This window comes from Impatiens glandulifera, chromosome 4 (assembly GCF_907164915.1).
Source record: "Impatiens glandulifera chromosome 4, dImpGla2.1, whole genome shotgun sequence".
In the NCBI taxonomy this organism is placed as follows: Eukaryota; Viridiplantae; Streptophyta; class Magnoliopsida; order Ericales; family Balsaminaceae; genus Impatiens; species Impatiens glandulifera.
Window position 1 is genome coordinate 36816164 of NC_061865.1, and position 22496 is coordinate 36838659.

General features: G+C 31.2%; 1 protein-coding gene across 1 annotated transcript; it reads left to right on the forward strand.

Moving 5' to 3' along the window:
- Nucleotides 1–8383: 8383 nt before the first annotated feature.
- Nucleotides 8384–13857, forward strand: LOC124933958 (enolase 1). The gene is made up of 17 exons (XM_047474410.1): nt 8384–8503; nt 9149–9212; nt 9789–9853; nt 9951–9998; nt 10385–10471; nt 10566–10646; nt 11072–11173; nt 11258–11338; nt 11424–11498; nt 11614–11676; nt 11762–11839; nt 12499–12693; nt 12793–12843; nt 12932–13020; nt 13104–13155; nt 13246–13302; nt 13519–13857. The coding sequence occupies exons 1-17, from the start codon at nt 8438–8440 to the stop codon at nt 13597–13599; spliced, it is 1335 nt and encodes a 444-aa protein (XP_047330366.1). The 5' UTR covers nt 8384–8437; the 3' UTR covers nt 13600–13857.
- The last annotated feature ends 8639 nt before the right edge of the window (nt 13858–22496 follow it).

Consider the following 22496-nt stretch of genomic DNA (forward strand, 5'->3'; position numbering starts at 1 on the left):
AACCGGCCATCTTTTGCATCTCTACTTGGTTTTGATAATTTTAAATAAAATAATCAAAAAGGGAGAAATTGATAAGATAAAAAGATAAGACTTCTCCAAAAATTCCAAAATACTTCTCAAAATTTTTCCAAATTTTTCGAAATATTCTCCCAAGTTAGTTTCAAAAATCCGGACAAACAAAACAACCGGCCTACGTTTGCAAACTTACATGATTTTGATGATTTTAAATAAAATAATCAAAAAGGGAGAAATTGTTAGATAAAATTAGACCGGTTCACATAAACCTAACTTAAATAAATCTTCCATGCAGGAACAAGGAACCGGACCGGACAAACAAAAGAACCGTCTAAAGAAAACTAGCCGGTCAAGTCATTAAACCGCACGGGAACACTTGGAATATAACCGCACAAAAAGAGGATCGGCCAAAGCTTAAAACCGGAAACATCAGACAGCCGACCAGCCACAAGGCAGAGGAATAACCTGAAGAAGTCCGATTACATTACTCGTACCGGAAGCCATCCGGTTAAGTCGAATGACCGATCAGTACAAGAAGACAATTCGGGTATCTGTTGAGAATGATACCAAAGGAACAGACTGAACACTTCCATATCTATACAAGTCTGAGGAAAGTCTGCAGACTGCAGAAGACATTCCTACAGGATCTTTCCACTTCGGGATAAGTCAGAAAGGAGATCTTCCAAGTACAGACAACTGTCTAACAAACAGTGTCTACATTGAGTAAAAGACAAACCTAGCAGGTTTGTCTTACACACCGGAAGAACAGACTGCCAGGTCTGAGGTTGACCGTCAGGTCTGAAAAGATGACCGCAGGCTCTAAATCACTGAATCACTGAACCTCTGCACCCCTGCTCAGCCAATCAGATTCAAGGTAGTGAAATATGACCGTTGGCATATTTCACCTATAAAAGGGGCAGTTGAAGAAGAGTAAATGCGCGACACAGACATACAGTGAGACAAGTGAGAAATTCTAAGAGCATTTAATCTACAAGTGAAAACAGTGCGTTCTATCTCTAGAGAAAGCCTGAGTGCTAGTGTGTGTATTTTACAATTCCGATATAAATTGTAAGAGTGTTATCGAGCAGGAAATAAGTCTCGATCGGATTGTATTTGTATTCCTTAGTGAATATCCTTCTCGCGGTTTCGAGAGGAAGGGGTGACGTAGGAGTTTCATCTCCGAACATCCATAAAACCTGTCTTGTCATTTACTTTCTGTCGGCTCCATTATCTAACCTACCCGTACCGTTCCAACCTACTTAACTTTATCTAAGCCGAATCACCAGGTTACCGAAACCGACCCACCATTCCCTTTAACCTTCATCATCCGAAACCGGTTCTGCCTATTATACAAGTGTGCGGCTTCAACCTGAAAGCAAACCTCTTCCGCACTTGAACTTAGTTCAAGGGTTTGTGACAGGTTGTGTAGTATTGAAACCCCGGTGTTAATCTCTAACCGGATTAACCACCACCCTTCGAGTGAGAACCGCTAACCGGTCCAACCCCGGTCCTCTAACGGCTACCTAGATCCTAACACACTAGATTATCATATTTTATTTTTATTTAAAAGGTTATTAAAAATCGATTTTTAATCAATTTTAAACGTTTTCTCTTCACAAAAAAATATTTTTAGAATCATAATAATAATTATGATCATATTTTATTTTGATATGTTTGGGAATTTTTGGATATTTTATTTCATTATTTTAAATCATAAATTAAACATAATTCATGATTAAATATTTTTAACCTCTTTTTTGGTCTAGTTTGGGTAAAATAAATATAATATCACAATAATTAACCCTTAATTATGTTTTAATTCCTTCCTTAAGTTATTTTGAATATAAAATTCAAAATATTATATTATTATTAAAAATAATATTATTATTTGAAAATAGGATAAGTCAAATTTCATGTTTACAATAAGGAAGCTATTGAGTAACTCATTTCTCTTCAAAACGGTTTGATCCATATTCAATTTTTTTATCACAAATTGTTTTGAACAAATTGATCATTCAAGTTGATTGATACCTTGAAATGATGATCAACATATTTTTGGGAGCTTTGTGAAGCTACTCAAACCCTCATATAAAAAAATTGAGCTAAAAATGAATTTTAAAAAATGAACTTTGTTTCAAGAGGTCCGACCGATGTTCTTAAACTAGAATCGAGAGGTCCGACCAATATTTTTTATTTAGAACCGAGAGGTCCAACCTAAGACCGATGAACTTAGCCCAGAGCTAACCAAGGACTAGTAAGTTTATACACCCAAATCGATGAACGTAGCCTAGTGCTAACTTGGAACCGATGGGTTTATACACCTATACTAGTAATTTCAGCCAAGGACCGAGAGTCCTTAACACCTAGACCGAGGGACTTCGGAACTCCGACTGAAGACCTCAAACCTCGACCGAGAGGCCCATCGAGCCAGACCGAGGGTTTTTAGACACCGACCCATTAAAATGGTCCTAAGGCTTAGTAATCCGGTGAGTCCTATTTAGTTCAACTTTTCAAAATCAAAAATTATTTTTGTAATTTTAGACCCCAAACCTGTTTCTAAAATCCCGAAGAATTAAAAAATTATTTCAAAATATTTTTGGTATATTCCCACAAAAAAATATTTTGACTAAGGCTTGTTTGGTGTTTATTTCTAAACCCTAAGATCTTTAAAAATAATTGATATTCTTTAGGTATAGTCCCCCTAGTTATTATCAACAAAATGTATTAGCATTTAAATATTGGTATTTTAATATTTTAAATAACGCTAAAACCTATAAGCATGACTAGGACTAGAAAAATAATTTGTTAAAACTCAAACGTTAAACAATCGATTTTCAAAAGCCAAATTTATAAGTAGATATATTTTCTAAACGGGTACGGAGGATGAAGCACGAAAACTCTTTCCTAAGTATCACTAAACTATGAGCTAAAATAATCTTTGGCCAATACATTTGTATACGTATACCAACTTTTATTGATTTTCAAAAATCAATTGGCGACTCTATTTCAAAATAAATAATTTTTTAAATTAATTATGTTTAATTAATTTAAACTCACATCTTTCTAAAATAAATCAAACTATGATTTAATTACCATAAATCACCGGATTATTTAAAATTTAATCCCGAAATTAATTTATTTTTTTAATTAATTTTAAAAACTGTTAGGGATCATTTAAATTTTTTCTAAATAATATATTTTTTTAAAGAAAGTTCCTGCCACGCAAATCGAGGTTGATATTCTCAAACCTCGAGCTTTTCACTAAAACGGATACAATGAGTTTTTCCGGGAGTTACATCTTTCTAGCGACTCTATTGGGGATTAAATATTTAACTCGAAAACATAAACTTGGCTTTTAAAACGTTTGTATCACGTTTTCAACTTAATAGGTTTGTCTTCATAGGTACAACACCTAAAAGACGCATATGTTTTATGTTATTTAAAGTCTTTATGTGTAAAGAGTATATCACCCTCTTCTTACTTGCGAAGAAGTACACGGTCGGGATCGGTACTTCTACACCTATGTGAAAAAAATGTCAATGAGGAATGACAACTTGTTACAAATCAAGTGATGTTGTGGGAGGAAAACTAGAATGCACGAGATCGACCCCACCCTTTGGCCATGAATCGTCCGATAGGATGCAGGCATTGTGGGGGGAATTCCCAATTGAGTTGATATTTCCTAGTTTATGGTAGTGGTTTTACCCCCTCCACTATCGGTGAATGATACTCTCTTATGATTCTCATTAGAACAAAAAACATAATTACTATCACCAAGTCGGTTATTTGTCATGTCTAGACAACCAAAACCTCGTCACTATAACCCCTTATGTGACTACTATATGTGTATGCATGTATAGTTTAAGTGAGCATCTCGAACATATTCCTTCTTTTCAAAACAAACGCATGTTTATAAACGTTTCGAATTTCTAATCTCAAACAATGTCCATGTTGATGGATGTCGAGTTAATCCCATGGATTGACAGTTTTCACAAAAACGAGTGAAACCATGGGATTTACGGACTCACCCCCATCATGAAATTCATAAACTTTAAAATAAATGTCACCTTCATGATGCAAAGAAGATGGAGCTATACAAGACGGGTATATCCATAGAGGAGTTTCGAACTATCTTAATGATGTACAACAAGAATGTTCTGCATTTAAAACTATTTGTGGAATAAATGTCCCTAAGGAAGCTCTTATAAGAGGAATGCGGATATACAAAAACAACATCTGAAATAATGCTCAAGAAAAATGTCATTGATTTCCAGAAATAGACAAAAATGAAAATCAGGAATGGACTAATTCCCCTAACTATGGGATCAACCTGTTGGCCCATTCTTCATGGCTCTAGTAGATGATAAGCCCTCCTCCAAAATCATGGAGGTAGCATACCACATGCGTAGGAGAAACAAAGACCCCACAAATATCATCTTAGCTAAAACACTCATGGGTTTGAATGACTCGTTCTTAACCTCTATTGTGAATAAAAGAGGCTCACCTTTTATTCTCTACATCTGGTTGCTTGACAAGCTTGGACACATGCTGTCAGTATGTCCCAAAGAAATCTTATCCCCTTCTCTTTAATATCGAAAAAAGAGGAAGGCTTCACCTGGACCCCTCTTGGAAAATGATTATGAAGTTAAGGATTTTTATCCCATGGTATCCTATTAAGAAAATGGCATACATGATGAATGATGAACTCATGATAATGATTATGGGCTTAGAATGGGTTACCTCTTACTACACTCACGACCTCTACAAATAGTTTGGTCGTGACTTCATATCCCTTTACTCGGGCAATATCATTGTTATAGACCGGACAATTGATAACAAGGCATATATGAGGTACCTTGAGAAATGGCATAACGCCTCTCATATGGGTATTCCAAAAGAACGAAAGAATAATCTAACTATCATTCTTGAAGAATACAAGAGGGTCAAGAAGAATGAAAAAGAGGAAGCTTATAGTGTAGGGACAAGCTATAGTAGAACTACAAGTATGTGACCTCCGTCAACACTTTTTCCCTTTTAGACTCTCTTTGTAAAATATCAACAAGAGAGTCTTGTCTGTAACAATCTAAGTGAGTATGTGAATACAACAACTCTATGTTTGTTTATCGAATCACAAAAAGAGATGCTCACTCTTTATGATTTATTTTATATGTAGGTGCATTGCATTTGTACTTTGTTGCAACTGCAAAACCCTCAACTCTTTCTCTTCGTAATAGTCCACGACTACGACAAGCTGACACAGCCCCAGAAAGAGAGATCCAAAAACCAGATATTTTATACACCACTAGATAGTCGAAGAACTCCCAATACCTTAATTGGTCTCTATAACTAAATTCTCGCGTTGATCACAACTTCATTAGCTAATTAGAAAATTTCGTCTACATCCCAAAACATACCTTCTTCTCCTTGATTTTCTAACTAGGCATTCCTGGTTATGTTCACTCCTACTAATCAAATAGCTCAAAAAGAAGTCTCTCTCTACGAAGATTCCAAAGAGGATATCGACCTAACCACACGGGTACATAATGAGGAGGTCATCAACCCTTAGAATCACAAGAAAAATATTTTAGTGACTAACCAACCACCGCTAAGGGTTCGTCTACTAATTGGTGATTTAGGGTCTAAGATCATGCTGAAATGTGTAATCGAATATTTAAGAATGCACCCTTGAAGACCGCAAAGTTCATATAGAGTGAGTCAAAGTCAAAGATAATGTCAAAAGGCGTAGTCGAATGTTTAAGTATGGTGGAAAAAAACTATAGTCGAATACTTAGGGATGTTGGGAATTGAGTGTATTTGAATGCTTTCAGTATAATGAGAAATAGGAATGGAACGGTTAATAATATATTATTAAAGAATAATTTAGATGATATTTTTTTTTTTACTTTTTAGTATTAAAATTATTAATTATTATATATATATATATATATATATATATATATATATATATATATATATAATCCATAAAATATAATAAATTTTTATTAATTTAATTTATGTTTCTATGTATATTTTAAAAAATATATAAAATAGAAAAAAATATTTAACTAATAGGTTAAGTTTTAACGTGATGGAGATTTTTTAAATTTTTTTATTATTATAAAAAATTAAAATAATATCTTATACTTGAAATAATATTTTAGAATTTTCCAAAAAGTTTAAAAGGAAAAACATTAGTTTGATAGAGATGAAATTAATAATATTAGAAATAAAAAGAGTGATATCGGTGGAAAGAATGAGTTGGTTTGCCAATAGTAATATTAATTAAAAAATATATTTTAAAAAATAAATATTAATATTTAAGGGTATTAATATTAATATTTTTTAAAATACAAATATTTTTACATATTTTAAATAATTTATAATATAAATATATATATATATTTAAAAAATTTTAAAAATTTATTTAAATTAAACAAAAATATAAAATTTTATTTAACTAAAATATGTTAAGTTTTTAAGTAATTGAAAATTATTTTAGGTTTATTTATTATAAAAAAACAAAATGAAACATTATGTACATGTAATAATATTTTAGAATTGATTGAAAATATAAAATAAAAATTATCACATATTTTTATATTTTACTATATTTTATTATATATATATATATATATATATATATATATATATATATATATATATATATATAACTTGATAATGTAATGTTTGAAAATTTTTAAAAAATTGTTAGAAGTAATAAAAAATTAATTGTAAATATTAATGATATTAGTGATTAAAATATGTAAATAAAATATGAATAAATTGATTTACCAATTATAATATTTTTGTAAAAAAATGTTTAAAAAATGCATATTAATATTTAAGGTAATTAATATTAATATTTTTGTAAATAAAATTTTAAATAATTTATTTTTAAAAATTATTAATATTATTTTTTAATAATAAGATATTTTATGATAAAGAATTATTAAGTAAAATGATATTTTAAAATAATTATTTAATAAATATTTAAATAAAAAACTAATATATTTAACATAATATTTTTTTCTTTTAATTTTATTCTTTTAAAATTATTAATTATTTATATGTATATAAATGCATACAAAATTCTTTATAATATTATATATATATATATATATATATATATATATATATAAATAAATCAAATAATAAATCTAAAAAACAGTAATAATTCTCTACAAATTTGGTGAAAAATGTTAAAAATAAACTAAATAAAAATGTACATAAACTCTATGGGTAAGTTGACTTATTTCATAATTGTAAAATGGAAATGTGTTCTTAGTGGACTTTTTTGTGCTGATGTAAATAGTCATGCGCAAAAAAAGATTCTTCAATACCCAAATGTCCATGCCCATGCTGTAGACCTCTAATTTAATAATCAGTTTGTTAAATTGTTATTAAATTCACAATGACATGTATATATAATATATTATTACTGTTATAAATATTATTTATTACCAAAATTTAATATTATTTATTAAATAATTTAAAATAAATTAATTAAACAATTTATTGTTCATATATTTCAAATTCAATTCATACTAAAATTAACCGATTAAATAAAAAAATAACTATAAAATCAATTCCCATAATTAAACGATTAAATGAAGAGATATCTATAAAATCAATTCCTAATTAGCTCGCATTTTACATAGTCCACTTAAGAAAAACAATTTTTTATTCTAAAATAATAATAATATGAATTTTATAGTCACTTTTTGCAATATTTAAAAATATTTTTATTATTATTATTATATATATATTTTTTCAGTCATAAAATCTTATGAACTGTTTTGATAAGTGTTTCATCTTGACAATAAAATTATATGATTTAACAAAAATAGTTTTGGATTTATTGAAAGAAATCTCAAATATTAGGGACGGACTTAGGATTTCGAACTGAGATAGGCTTGAAAAAAATTTAGGGTGGCTTAAAATAATAAATAAAAAATTTTGAAAAAAACATATATATAAAAGTAAGTTTTACAATTTTTTTAATAATTAAATAAAAAAAATGAATTATATTAAATTTTTTTAAGAAATCAAGGGTAATGTCATATTTTTACCATAAAAAAAAAAAATAATTTTTTTTTTTGGAGTGGGCTTCAACCCACCGGAACCCCTACATAGATTCGTCCCTAACATAAACCATTATACTAAAAAAAAAACAAGATTGAAGATCTAAATATTTAATTTTAATTGCTTACAACAGAACAGAATACCTTAACAAACAGGCCCTTCCGAACTACCTTACTAAAATGTTGGGTTTGAGTTAGCCAAGAGTCGTCAGATTAAATGTCTCTTTATCCAACGGTCGTTATTGACTTTACAATCACTATAAATTTGATGGCCAATTCTTCTTACACCTACTTCTCCGCATTTCTCATTTTCTCTCTCAGTGTTGATCTAAGCAATTCCAATGGCCACTATTCAGTCCGTCAATGCGAGGCAGATCTTCGACAGCCGTGGAAATCCCACAGTCGAGGTTTGAATTTGATTTGGTGTATATCGTTGTTTGAATCTTGAACATAGATCTTTTCATTCACAAACAGATTTGCTGTTTGGAATTTGTTGATTGTGGCTTCTCATGATCTGTCATAGCTTCTTCACCCCGTTGATTATCTAGTCTAGCGATTCAGAAAAAAATAAAATAAGAGCAATAAGAAAAACCGATAATCGACTAGGCTGATTAGAAGGGTTCATTTTTCCTTATGTTCATTTCCTTTGAACGTGCAATTAGTTGGTTTGCGATAGATCTGAGATGTTTTTTTTTTGTATTCCAAATGAGTTCTGTTTTTGCATAAATTCATGAACATAAGATAGTTAGTGTATTTTCAGAAACTAATAACAAAATTTGCACATCTCTGGTAAGAAAGGTTGAGAGATATTTGACCAAATTCGTCAGATATCCTTTTAGCAAATAAATAAGGGAAACACAGCTCATTAGATCTAGATTCTATTGAGCCCGTATTGATTAATTTCGGAAAACCAGTATTACCCAACTTTATCAATCACATATACCATTTGGCCTAGAAGCTTGTGAATTAACTGCTTGAAAACACCCAACTGATTTGTGATGCCATTGCTTGTGATTGGGTTTTGACATTTGAAAGGGGTTATGTCCTTATAGGTTGATATTCATTTGTCTGATGGTACTCTTGCTAGAGCTGCAGTTCCAAGTGGTGCATCGACTGGTAAGATTGTTATATCTCTTCTGGTTCTTGTCAAACAAATATTGTGTCTGAGAAATTTAGTATTTCTTAATATACTTGAATTGAATGTTTACTGCATTCAACTCTGGTGGCCATTAGTTTTCACTTTAATGGAACATAATTGATATGTCATCTAGTATTAATTTAAAGCACATACTACATATCATCTTAATAGAGTATGGAATTGTATGGTTTCATCTTTGGAAGTGCAACTTGTTTTCACAAATGATGAAATCACAACTGTATGGTAATTGTTGATGAAGGATATATATTCCCTTGAGATACATACGTCAATGTGTTACTGAATGCTGACGTTTGAACATGGTTGTCCCTTCCTAAAATCCCACTGTTTTTGACTTCTTAGACTTGTGCAACCCGACCGAACACATGCCATTTGAAAATTATGACTGCATCATAAAATGTTGATACCAAAACTTGTCTCTTGCCTAAAACTGAATAAGCTGTTGAATAGCTGATCTTATAAAATGTTGGAGCAGTTATGTAAGTTCTCACAATTAGGAGCCGAGATTTGCTGATTAATGTGAAAGTTCATTTCAGGAATCTATGAGGCCCTTGAACTAAGAGATGGTGGATCAGACTACCTTGGTAAAGGTGTTTCCAAGGTTAGTACTACTATTTCTTTGCAAATGTTAGTGCTGATTTTTAGCTAAATGGTAAAAACTGAGATTTATTGTTTGTTATCCTCCTGGGTAATTGTAGGCTGTGGATAATGTTAACACAATCATTGGCCCTGCTCTTGTTGGCAAGGTTTGTTATGCTCTTGTTGGTTAAGTAATAATTTGTTGATTTTTCTATGTAATCTTCTTTACTTATATAAATCCATATTATTGAATTTCTCTTATACATACAATTTAGCAATAGCTATAATTAATGTTTTATTTTGGAGAAGGGAGAGAATAAATCATGCTTTGCCTAATAGTCTACATCTTAGTTAATCTTCTTCATCAACCCAATGAGAATAAGACAATGAACCTAAAACTATCATACTACATGCAATACGAATTTCATGCGGTGCAATCACACGCCCATCAAAGAAAACTAAGTTTTATCGAGAGACTGCAGGACACAATAATTCTATCTGTTTAATTTTCTACCATTGCTATCTCATGCAAAGTGTGGAATTTCACAATCAGGACCCAAGTGACCAAGTTGGTATTGATAACCTCATGGTTCAACAGCTGGATGGAACTGTAAATGAGTGGGGTTGGTGCAAGCAAAAGGTATTTTGTTTAGGCATAATCCACTTTTTTTATATATAAAAGATCTCCCATAGATATCCATAAATGCTAATTATATTTATACCATGATTTTTAGCTTGGTGCAAATGCTATATTAGCTGTGTCACTTGCTGTGTGCAAAGCTGGGGCTAGTGTTAAGAAGATTCCTCTTTACAAGGTATTCTAGTAGAAAAGTTTTTTATTCTAGAATCATATTGATGTATCATCACTGTTCTATTTTTACCCACTTCTGGTTAATAACAAATATTTTTTCTATAAATGATATCTTAGGGGTTGATGTGGATTATTTGGATTTAATCTAAATAAACCACCCTCACATCATCTATCACTTCTATCAAATCATCAACATACAAAATATCTTTGCTTTTATAATTTATAACATTTTCAAATACTAATACAAAGGATATTTTAAGTCATTTAACCCAAATAATCTACTTCTTCATCAATCAAATCTCTCTTCTAAAAATATCGGTTTATTTCAAAGAAACCCTACATCAAACAAGCTCTCACACTTGAATTCTTTGCTTATACTAATCTGTAGTCTGTTTCATTTTGTCTGATGGGTGATATTGATGACTGCAGCACATTGCAAACCTTGCTGGAAACAAGAAGTTGGTGTTACCTGTTCCTGCTTTTAATGTGATCAATGGTGGATCACATGCAGGAAACAAACTTGCTATGCAGGCATGTGCGCTCATCATTCTATTTGCACTTCTTAAACATCCAATATTTTGCTTGTTCTGAATCAAGTGCCAAATATTCTTTCAGGAGTTCATGATTCTACCTGTTGGAGCTTCCTCGTTCAAAGAGGCGATGAAAATGGGTGTGGAAGTTTATCACCATTTGAAGGTGGATTTTGCGTTTTGGTTAAATGCAAATATTTGATGTTATTCCTTGCAAGTTCCTTGCTGTTCTTAACCATTGGTAATTTCAGGCTGTCATTAAAAAGAAGTATGGTCAGGATGCAACAAATGTGGGTGACGAAGGTGGATTTGCCCCAAATATTCAGGTCTATTTACTTTTTATTTTTCATCAAAAGGATGTCAGACAATTGGTATCGGTCTTTGGGATCTGAACTGCACATTGATGTCAATTTTCAAACATTTTGTTTTATGTCCATTCAGGAGAACAAGGAAGGACTTGAATTGTTGAAGACAGCTATTGCTAAAGCTGGTTATACAGACAAAGTATTGTGTCTACAATGAAATTCATTTTTTTTTTCTGTCTATATATGATCAAATAAGCTTAACAGGAAAATGAAATTGATTTTAGGTGGTCATTGGTATGGATGTTGCTGCATCTGAGTTTTATGGAACTGATAAGACTTATGATCTGAACTTCAAGGAAGATGTGAGTTTCTTAATTTGTTATATTGTTTATTTATGATTTTCTTTTAGATGCTTGACTAGAGTGCTGGCTATAGACAATTTCTTCAGTTAAAACTATCAATTAACACAAGAAGAAAGATGGTTACAAAGTATACAATGGAAAAGAAAAAGACCCTTTCCTCACAATCTTTACACCTGAAAACAATCCAAATATTAGGGTGGTGTATGATAACACAACTTATCATTTAATCTTAATAATAACTCCTTATTTTGATTAAGTTCATTTGCTAATTGTTTTTAAATTTACTTAATTATTTAGATTCAACTCAAATTAATCTAAAAGAAGATAAGTTATCTGGCTTAATTTGTTACTATGAGTGTCCAAAAAAAACAAAATCCGTTTTTAGTATCACATTTTATTTAATCAATTTAGATATCAAGCACTTTAAAATTAAATATTCTTATTTGGTTTATTCAACATTAATTTGAGACACCTAAGTCTTAATTGACACCCAATTTTCAGTTTTATCCAACGCACTCTAGATGTAATTTCAACTCACCTTATATATTGTCCATGTTTATACTAATATTACATTGAGTAATTTTGCACTTTTTTTTGGGTATGAAAGTGGCATATTTTCTTCATTCTAAGAACTTGACTTTATTGCTTATGCATTGCAGAACAATGATGGATCACAAAAGATTTCAGGGGACAAGCTTAAAGATCTCTACAAGTCTTTTGTGGCAGATTACCCCATTGTATCAATTGAAGATCCATTTGACCAAGATGACTGGGAGCATTATGCCAAGATGACTAGTGAAATCGGTGACAAAGTACAGATTGTGGGTGATGATCTCTTGGTAACAAACCCTAAGGTACGTACATAAATCGATCTTTCAAGTCTGATTCCTTAAAAGAGATTCCTTACTTACATGTAAAAACACTCAGAGTTTGTCCTATTTTATGTTTGACAGAGAGTGGAGAAAGCTATCAAGGAGAAATCTTGCAATGCTTTACTCCTTAAGGTATCAATGACTCCATGTCTTTTAACAGAGAGTTAGTTGAATAAACATTTTGAATTTAACTCATTTCGTTTGTACTTGATCTTGATAGGTTAACCAAATCGGTTCTGTAATGGAGAGTATTGAGGCTGTTAAAATGTCCAAGCATGCTGGATGGGGTGTGATGGCTAGTCATAGAAGGTCTACTCCCTATAGATTAATATTTTATTTTTAAAAAAAGTCTCAAGATGCTAATGGAGGTAAGTTTCATTTGAATTTTGCAGTGGGGAGACTGAAGACACATTCATTGCTGATCTGTCTGTGGGTTTGGCCACGGTAATCTTTAGTTTGTAGAAGTGCCATATTTTGATTTAAACTAAAATTTCTTTTTTGTTTATCTAATGTTTGCTTTGGATGGTTTTTCAGGGACAAATCAAGACTGGAGCTCCTTGTAGATCAGAGCGTCTTGCTAAATACAACCAGGTTTTTGCATTTACGCATTTTCATCAATGTTTGGATTTTTAGTTATTGGAAATACCCTTCATTTACCTAAAATATCACAATGTTCTTGCATTACAGAGGAAATAGTTAAATATATGAGACACTTAGTAGAATCTCTTTTTCAAAACAATATCAACTTTTTTTCAATAAAAGTTTAATGATCTGCTCATCGGCAATAATGTTTATTAATTGCTGTAGTTGTTGCGGATTGAAGAGGAGCTGGGTTCGGAAGCAGTTTATGCCGGGAAGAACTTCCGAGTGCCCGTTGAGCCCTATTAGAGTCGGGAAGAGTTGCGATTGAGTCTATCTCTCATTAATGTTGTTGCAGGCAGCAGCAAAATAAGCTATTTTACTTACTATCATTGAGTGTCTTATCTGACAAACAAATAAGTTCTCTAAATTTTTGTTCTATTCTTGCTTGCAAGATTATTACATTGGAGAAATTGCCTACTCTTCAATTAATGGTTTTGTTATTGCAAATCCAACTGTATTTGGAAAGGAACAAATATGGATTAGGGATTAATAACGAGTTTACAATTCTCCATGTGTTACTTTTCTTTTTTCCAAATTGAAATTCCCAAATACAAAATAAAACTCTTAAACGAATCTATTTAAAAAATGGCTGTGTTTAATAAAATTATATATATAAATAAATGAGACTAACAAATTATATATATATATATATATATATATATATATATATATATATATATATATATATATATATAAACAGTGAATAAAAGAATATATATATGTTTAGTTTTCTAGTTTATAATTAATTTTTATATAATTATATATTTATTTTATAATGCTTGATCTTTTATATATAATATTAATTTATTTATTTTGAGAGTAACAAGTTTAGTTTTATTTTTATTTTTAAAATAAACTTTATATTTTAAATTATATTTTTTAATAATTTTTATTTAATTCTATATAAATAAGTGATTATAAATATCCGTTATTAAATATACATATTTTAAATAATTACTTAATATATAAGTTAAGTTAAAAGGTCACGCCATGGATTCATTCAAAAGTTTAATTAAAAAATAAAACTACTTATCAAATAAAAATAAATGTTTAATAAGTCAAGTTATCAAATAACCACTTAATTTATATATAAATGTTTAAACTTAAATTAAATGCATCTAAAGTTTTGTTTTTTTTCTTCATTACATAAATAGATTAATAAAAAAAAAATTCAAAGACTAATCTTATTTCATTAGATTGAAATGATACTATAGAGATAATAGATCACCATTCTTTATAATTCATATTCCACTTTCTTAATCAAGATATCTACTAGGTTCAATTCTGATTAGAAATTGATAGAAAACTTAGATGTTTTGGATCAAATCTAACTTATGCGAACGAAAAGGCATTTAAGAAAAAATTATATAGATAATTTTTGTTTTCTAACTAGCTAGCCTTTATGCCTTTTGATATATATATATATATATATATATATATATATATATATATATATATATATATATATATATATATATATATATATATATATAAAGTTAATTAAATAATTGGTTAAACCAGCTCAAATTAATGACCTAATCTAAAATATAATTTTTACTCTAGCACAAATTATTAAAATTCAGCCCAAACACCTTAATTTCTTAAACAACTGCCATAAGATATGACATGAAAATAAAACATGACATTGAGAACCTTTCAAGTTGATTAAATGCGGGATGTCACAACGAGGTATTAAATTTCATTTATTACAAACTTTTTGTTTTTTTTAAATAATTAAATTCGGTTAGTATATCATTTAACACGCATCTCCGATATTAAGGGGAGCTCGATTCAAATAAGTGAATGAGAATAATAATGAGATTGATAAATGTGTGGAATGAGAATGAAAATGAGTATAATTGATAGTAGTAACACAAAAAATATTGTGTATATTATCATAAATAAAAAAATGATCTATTATTAGAGAAATATATTATCTATAAAAGATAAAGTTACGTAATATTACAAAAAGAAGATAAAATAACAAGAAAATATCTTATTTATATTTGTTGAGTTGATGCTCAAATCGATATTTCAAATTTGAGGATTTTGAAATCAAGAGATGGATTTTCTTTGATATTACTTTCATAAAAAAAAAGAACAATCATTGTCTTCAAAATAATTTTATAAAATAGAAGAAAAATAAAGTTTATAAAATCTTCGTATGATTTATTACAAATTTTATAATAATGATATGAAATTTTGATCATACATTGATTAAAAGTGAATGTGACAATTATATATATCATGATGACGATGCAAATTATTTCATTACGTGTCTTTTGTACAATAATTTTATAGTTGAAAATTATGATAAAATAATTAAATCCTATAAGCATGTGAATTGCACTACACAAAATATCATGTTTTTATCAAATCATATATTTATATTGTTAAGTGAAAGACTTTACATCTACAAGTGAATATGTTTACACTTAGAAGTGCAATCGACGTATGAAAATATTCTAAGAAAATTATTGTAACGTCCAGGGGACGACGATGACACCTCCTGGTCCCCATATCTTAGCACGTGTCGCGGCGAGACAGACACGTAGCAATATGGGGGGGAAGATATCATATCGCGGGATAACTTGAGATTCGATGCATTTCAACCTTGGTTTATGTTGGGTATTGGTTGACCCAACATTGTGGCCCAATCTCTAGTAACCCGCTTATTGAACTTGACCTAATAATATAAATAGATACTACTCTTTTGGTGGGAGGCAGATGTCAAATTTCTTTGTGGTGTTTGGATGCTAAAGAGAGGAATGCCTCCATTGTGTGAGATATTAGTACAACGGAATCGATAAACAAGAGGACTGAACCAAACTCCAATCGCATTCACACCCAACAGTGGTATCAAAGCTAGGGTTTGTAATTGAGGTTTGAGATTGGGTTGGAGGATATAAGTTATCTTCACCAATAAACGTAGATTTGTCCTATATTTCTTCTTTAATCCTCTTGCTTTTATTCTCTACTTCTGCTGCTACCGGAGGAAAAAGAAAGTTGTTTCCGCCTCTAGAGAAGAATTCGTTGCTGTCATGTTTAACCATTATCGGTGTAGCGTTTGTCGTGACCGTTGAGAATCAAAGCTGTCGCCGTGCCGTTGTCGTGCCCTGCTGTGCCGTTGTTGAGAAGACGAAACAGCAAATCACCGAGCGGGGTGGGTAAGTCGAAACTTTCTTTGAGTTTCGCAAGGTATCATAGCTTGAACCCTCCTATTAATTTCTACCAATTGATTGTTGATTGCTTTTAATTTGTTTGATAGCATGTCTGGTGTTAATCAACATGGTATGGTTCCATTTGACGAAAAATTGATTTTAGCATTTGGAAACAAAAAATTAAATGTGTTTTGATTCAAAAAAAATGTTTTAAAGTTGTTAGTTAGGCTTATGCGGTTATTGATACCGTTGAGAAAAATAGTGAAATGAATGAAAATGCTTGTGCCTCTATATACTTGAATTTATCTGATTCTGTGATGAGAAAAATTGGTAATTTAGAGTGTGCAAAAACCTCGTGGAATAAATTGTCTGAACTTTATACTGAAACCACTCTACCTAATAAAATGTTCTTACTTGAAAAGTTTTTCAAATTTAGATTGGATATGTCCAAGGACATTGAAGATAATCTAGATGTTTTCACTAAACTTATTTCTGATATTAAGTTGTGTGGTTATTCCCCCATTGTCTTGTTGAATGTTATTCCTGATTATTTTAATGATGTGAAGTCTGCCATTAAGTATGACAGAGACCGTGTCAATCTTGATATTGTTGTCAATGGTCTTAAGAGTAAGGAGTTAGATTTAAGACACTCTGAGAGGGATAAACAGTCTGGTGGGGAAGTCATGCATGTGAGGGGTAGATCTCAGGGTAGGTCGTGTGCCCAAAAGAATGTCAGTAATGAGAGTTCTGGTAAGAAATCTCATCCTGCTAGTAAAAGTTGATCTAAGTCTAGGTCTAGTGCTAGAAAGTGTTATAATTGTCTTGAGTCTGGTCATTTTATCAAGGACTGTCCTAAGCCTAAGAGAAATTAGCATGTTGAAAATGCTAATGTAGCTGTTTGTGAGGGCAATTTGGGTGATATTTTTATGATTAATAATCTATGTGATTATGCTAGCTTGAACTCTATGTTATCTGATTCTTTGTGCAAATCTAATTGGCTAGTTGACTATGCTTGTACTTTCCATGTGACTCCATTTAGAGATTTGTTTTCGAACTATAAAGAGATTGAACATGGTTTTGTGTCTATGGCAAATTCAAAAAATTACAATGTGTTAGGAATAGGTGATGTATGCCTAAGGTTTTTTTGTGGTTCTGTATTTACTTTGAAGAATGTGAGGCATGTTCCTGATTTGCGTTATAATTTGTTGTCTTGTGCATCTCTTGAGAATGATGGTTTGGAAGGAAAGTGGGGGAAGAGTGTTATGAAAATTTTACGTGGGTCTTTTGTTATCTTTACTGCTAAAAAGATGAACAATCTGTATGTGTGTCATGCTGAGACTGCTTGTGACTCTGTGAACTCTGTTATTGGTGATAAATCTATTCTTTGGCATAATAGATTAGGTCACATGAGTAACAAAGGTCTAGTAATTTTGCATAAAGGTGGTCACTTTGATAGTAATAAATTGTCCCTCATCCCCTTCTGTGAATTATGTGTGCTAGGAAAATAACATAAGGTGAATTTTCCCATCTCCTCTTACCCAAATGTGTCTAAGTGTACTGATATCCTTGAATATTTACATGCTGATGTGTGGGGTCCCTATAGTGTTGCTACACATAGAGGGAACCAATATTTTATGTCCATCATTGATGATTATTCTGGGAAAGTTTGGGTGTTATTATTGAAACATAAGTTTGATGTTTTTGAAAAGTTTAAAGAGTGGAAGATTTTGATTGAGAATCAAATAGGTAAGAGAATCAAAAATCTTAGAACAGATAATGGTCTTGAGTTCTGTAATAAACAGGTGAATGATTTATGTGCTACTTGGGGTATTAAAGACATAGGTCTGTGTCGTACACACCACAGTAGAATGGTGTTGCCGAGAGAATGAATAAGACACTTCTAGAGAGGGTGAGAGCTATGTTAGCGTCATCTGGGTTGTCTAAGAAGTTTTGGGGGATGCTTTGCATACTGATCCTTATTTAATAAATAGGTCCCCTAGTGTTCCCTTGGGAAATGTCCTGAATCTGTGTTTTCAGGTAAACTTCTTGATTTGAGCAACTTGAAATTTTTTGGTTGTGTTGGCTATGTGTATCAGAAGGTTGACAAGTTGGAGCCTAGGTCCAAGAAATGTGTGTTCTTAGGCTACCCTAAAGGGGTAAAATGTTATAGGCTTTGGGATAGGAGTGAACCTAGGCTTAGGATTGTGATAAATAGAGATGTTGTCTTTAATGAGAATGATTTTCCTTGCTTATCTATGTCCCCCACTCTTGTTAATGATGCTCCTAATAAGGTGGAGCATGTGCATGTAGTTTTTGATCAACCTGCTGAACATGATGTGAATGTTCTCAATGAAGTGGAACATGATAATGTGCATGATATTGATGATTTGCATGACTATCAACTTGCTAGGAATAGAAGTAGAATTAGAAATGTTAGAATGCCTGCTAGATTTAGGGATGATAATTTGAATGATTACAATATATCTGAATTTGCTTTTAACATGTTTGAAACTCTAGACTGTAATGAGCCTAACTCTTACAAAGAAGCTTTGAGGTCTAAGTTTTCTACTAAATGGATTATTTCTATAAATAATGAGATGAATTCCCTAAGAATCAATGATACTTGGAAACTTGTTCCTAAACCTCATAATTGCTCCTTAGTGAATTGCAAGTGGTTGTATAAGGTGAAGCAAGAGTCTGAAAAAGTTAGATTCAAGGCCACGTTAGTAGCCAAGGGATTTACTCAAAAGGAGGGAATAGATTATGCTGAATTTTTTGCTCTTGTTGTCAAATTCACTACTGTTATAATTATGCTAGCTTTAGTTGCTCACTTTGATTGAGAATTTAAGCAAATGGATGTTACTACTGTTTTCTTACATGATGAACTTTATAAGAATATTTATATGCATCAACTTGAGGGGTTTGTTGACCCCCAGTTGCCTGATCATGTTTGTTTGTTAAAAAAAGTCTTGTATGGTTTAAAACAATCTCCTAGGCAATGGAATATCAAGTTCGATAAGTGCATGCAATCTTTGATGTTTAAAAAAAGTTCTTCTGATCATTGTCTTTACTTCAAGAATATAGACTCTGTGCATGTATTTCTTTTATTGTATGTGGATGACATGTTGATTGTTAGCCCATGTTTGAAGTCTGTTATGCATGTGCAAAAATCGCTTTGTGAAAATTTTGACATGAAAGACTTAGGTGATGCTAAGAAGATTTTGGGCATGAATATCATTAGAGATAGAACAAAATTTTCTCTTGTGTTGAAGAAAAGTGCATATGTTGCTAAAATTTTGAGTAAATTTTCGATGTCTGATGTTAAATCTGTGAATGTGCATTTTGCTTCCCACTTTGTGTTAAGTAAGAATCAGTCTCCTAAGACTGAAACTGAAATAACTGAAATGAAGAATGTGCCTTATTCCAATGCTATAGGATCTGTTATGTATCCGATGTTGAGAAACTGAGGGAATATGAAGAATCTGCCAGACGTATTCAAGAGGAAGAGACCGCAAATGCTGAGGCCGCTAAATAAGCTGATGAAAAGGTTGCCCGACGTATTCAGGACGAGGTAAATGCGGATGAAGCTGGCATGCAAGCAAATACTACAAAAAGCCTAAAGCATATAAACGAAAGAATACTACTCAACTCAGGGTTGCGGCAGATAATATGACATTGTCCCAATATAATGCCCAAGTTGCGAATTAACTATTTAAATAAGAAACTAATTGTGGCAAAATAATAATATGCAGACTAAACCGACTTTGGACTTAAGAAAGATCGGCTTCCGGAGGTTATCGACTTTTGGAAGTTATCGGATCTCAGAAGTTCGGTATTCGGAAGTTCGGTTTTCAGAAGTTCGGCATTGAGAAGATTGGCTTTCAGGTTATCGGCTTTCGGAAGTTATCAGATCTTAGAAGTTCAGTATTCAGAAGTTTGGTTTTCAAAAGTTCGGCATTCAGAAGATCGGCTTTCAGGTTATCGGCTTTTGGAAGTTATCGGATCTTAGAAGTTTGGTATTCAAAAGTTCGGTTTTCAGAAGTTCGGCTTTCAGGAGTTCGGCTCTCGGAAGCTCGACACTCACAAGTTCGGCTTTCGGAAGAATTCAACTTTTTTATCCGGCTTTCCAATCATCGGTTCTCTTCAAGTGAATCAGGCACTCCACATTTCAGAATTCCATGAAGCGTGTAAGATGTTATATTCACTGCTTCCCAAAATATAAATACCTTTCTAGTAGCAGCAAAATCAACTTTACACTACATCAGAATTTATTTCCATTTTGGTGCAAGTCTGAGGAAAACCTTTTGATAGCAGCTATCTTCTATCACAGTTCAGACTATCAAGAGCACCAAAAGACAAACTATCATTGCTGTATGCTTCTAGGAAATGATAATCCATTTAATGACATCATTAACCTATTATAATCAAAGTGCAAGCAATATCAAAGAATATCTCTTATTTTGTACTATTCTAGACTTTAACCAATCAAAGAGAAGAATAGTGGTCTCTTGAATTAGATATAGTCGTTGAAGTCACAAATATATCCGTTGATATATTTGCCTACTTAAGAAGACAAAATTCAATCTACTTCGACACATTTTTCTGACACTTTTTCTCTTTGCTAACAAATCGCTCAAGCTTTCGAAACTTACAAGTTCTAAAAGAGTGTGTTAGAATCTCAAGTGTATTACAGTACTACATATTCTGTGTGAGTGGTGAGCATTATAAGTTGACAGAATTTGTTTCTGTTCAACGGAGTGTGTATATTGAAATGTCAAAAACAGGCAGTAACTAAGCCTTGGTTGTTCGACTAAGTCTGTGTACGTGTTGTAAACAAACTAAATCTTCTAGTGTATTCTTCCCAATGTTGAGAAGAAGGAGCGACATATGAGTTTTACTCCGAACATCCATAAATCTTGTGTTGTGTCTTTTCTTCCTCATTATCCTCTAAATCGGCCATCTGCTACTTCAAGTTGAAACAAACACTTCCGCACTTAAACTCGGTTCAAGAGTTTGTGATAACTTGCGAAGAATAAAGATCGATATTAACCTCTAACAGGGTTATTATCAATCGACGTGTGTATAAACGTTAACCTTTGTGAGACCCCAGTCTACTTTGATAATCCGATCATAACAAAATGTTATTTACAAACGTTTTTTTTTGTGTGTTTTTTGAATTGAATATTTTTTACACATTTTAATTTGTTAAAAATGTTTTCGGTGACTAAGAAATATGTAATTTATGAAAGATTTGAAAAAATTTGAAGTGGGTTAAATTTGGTATTTATTTTATCCCCATTTAATATAAGTCAAGTTAGGCGTTAGGCGTTTGTGTTAACTTGATATGAGAACGAAAGAAAAAAGTTGAAAACTAGTCTTAGGATTATAAATGTTACTTAACAATAATTTTAATATATATGAATGAATCAACATGAATTTAGAGCCCGATTAAAATTCGAAACTAAACTTAGGATTATAAATGTTACTTAACAATAATTTTAATATATATGAGCTATTTTTATGAATGAATCGACATGAATTTAGAGACCGATTATCGATCAATAACCATCCTCGAACTTTACGGATATTTCAGTTTTATTCTATCACGACTACCCCATCCGGTGTGGAGAATACCCAATACTATCCTTATAAAGAACTTTATAAAAAAATACTAATAATTGTATTATTATATAATAAGATGAAATATTATACATACTCTATTCAAAACTATCTTAATATGACTTTGAACCTCATTTAAAAGTAAGTAATAAAAACATGAGAATAATTATACAATATCTTCTAAAGAAATGAAAATTCAAGAGCTATAATCTAATAATAACGTTTTAATTTCTCATCAATGATTTCCAAATTAAGGTAATTAAAATTAATAATTTATTTAAACTTGTTAAGCATTTGTAAATACGTAAAATATATAATTTATTTTAAAAAATATTTGTTATATATTAATATTATTATATATAT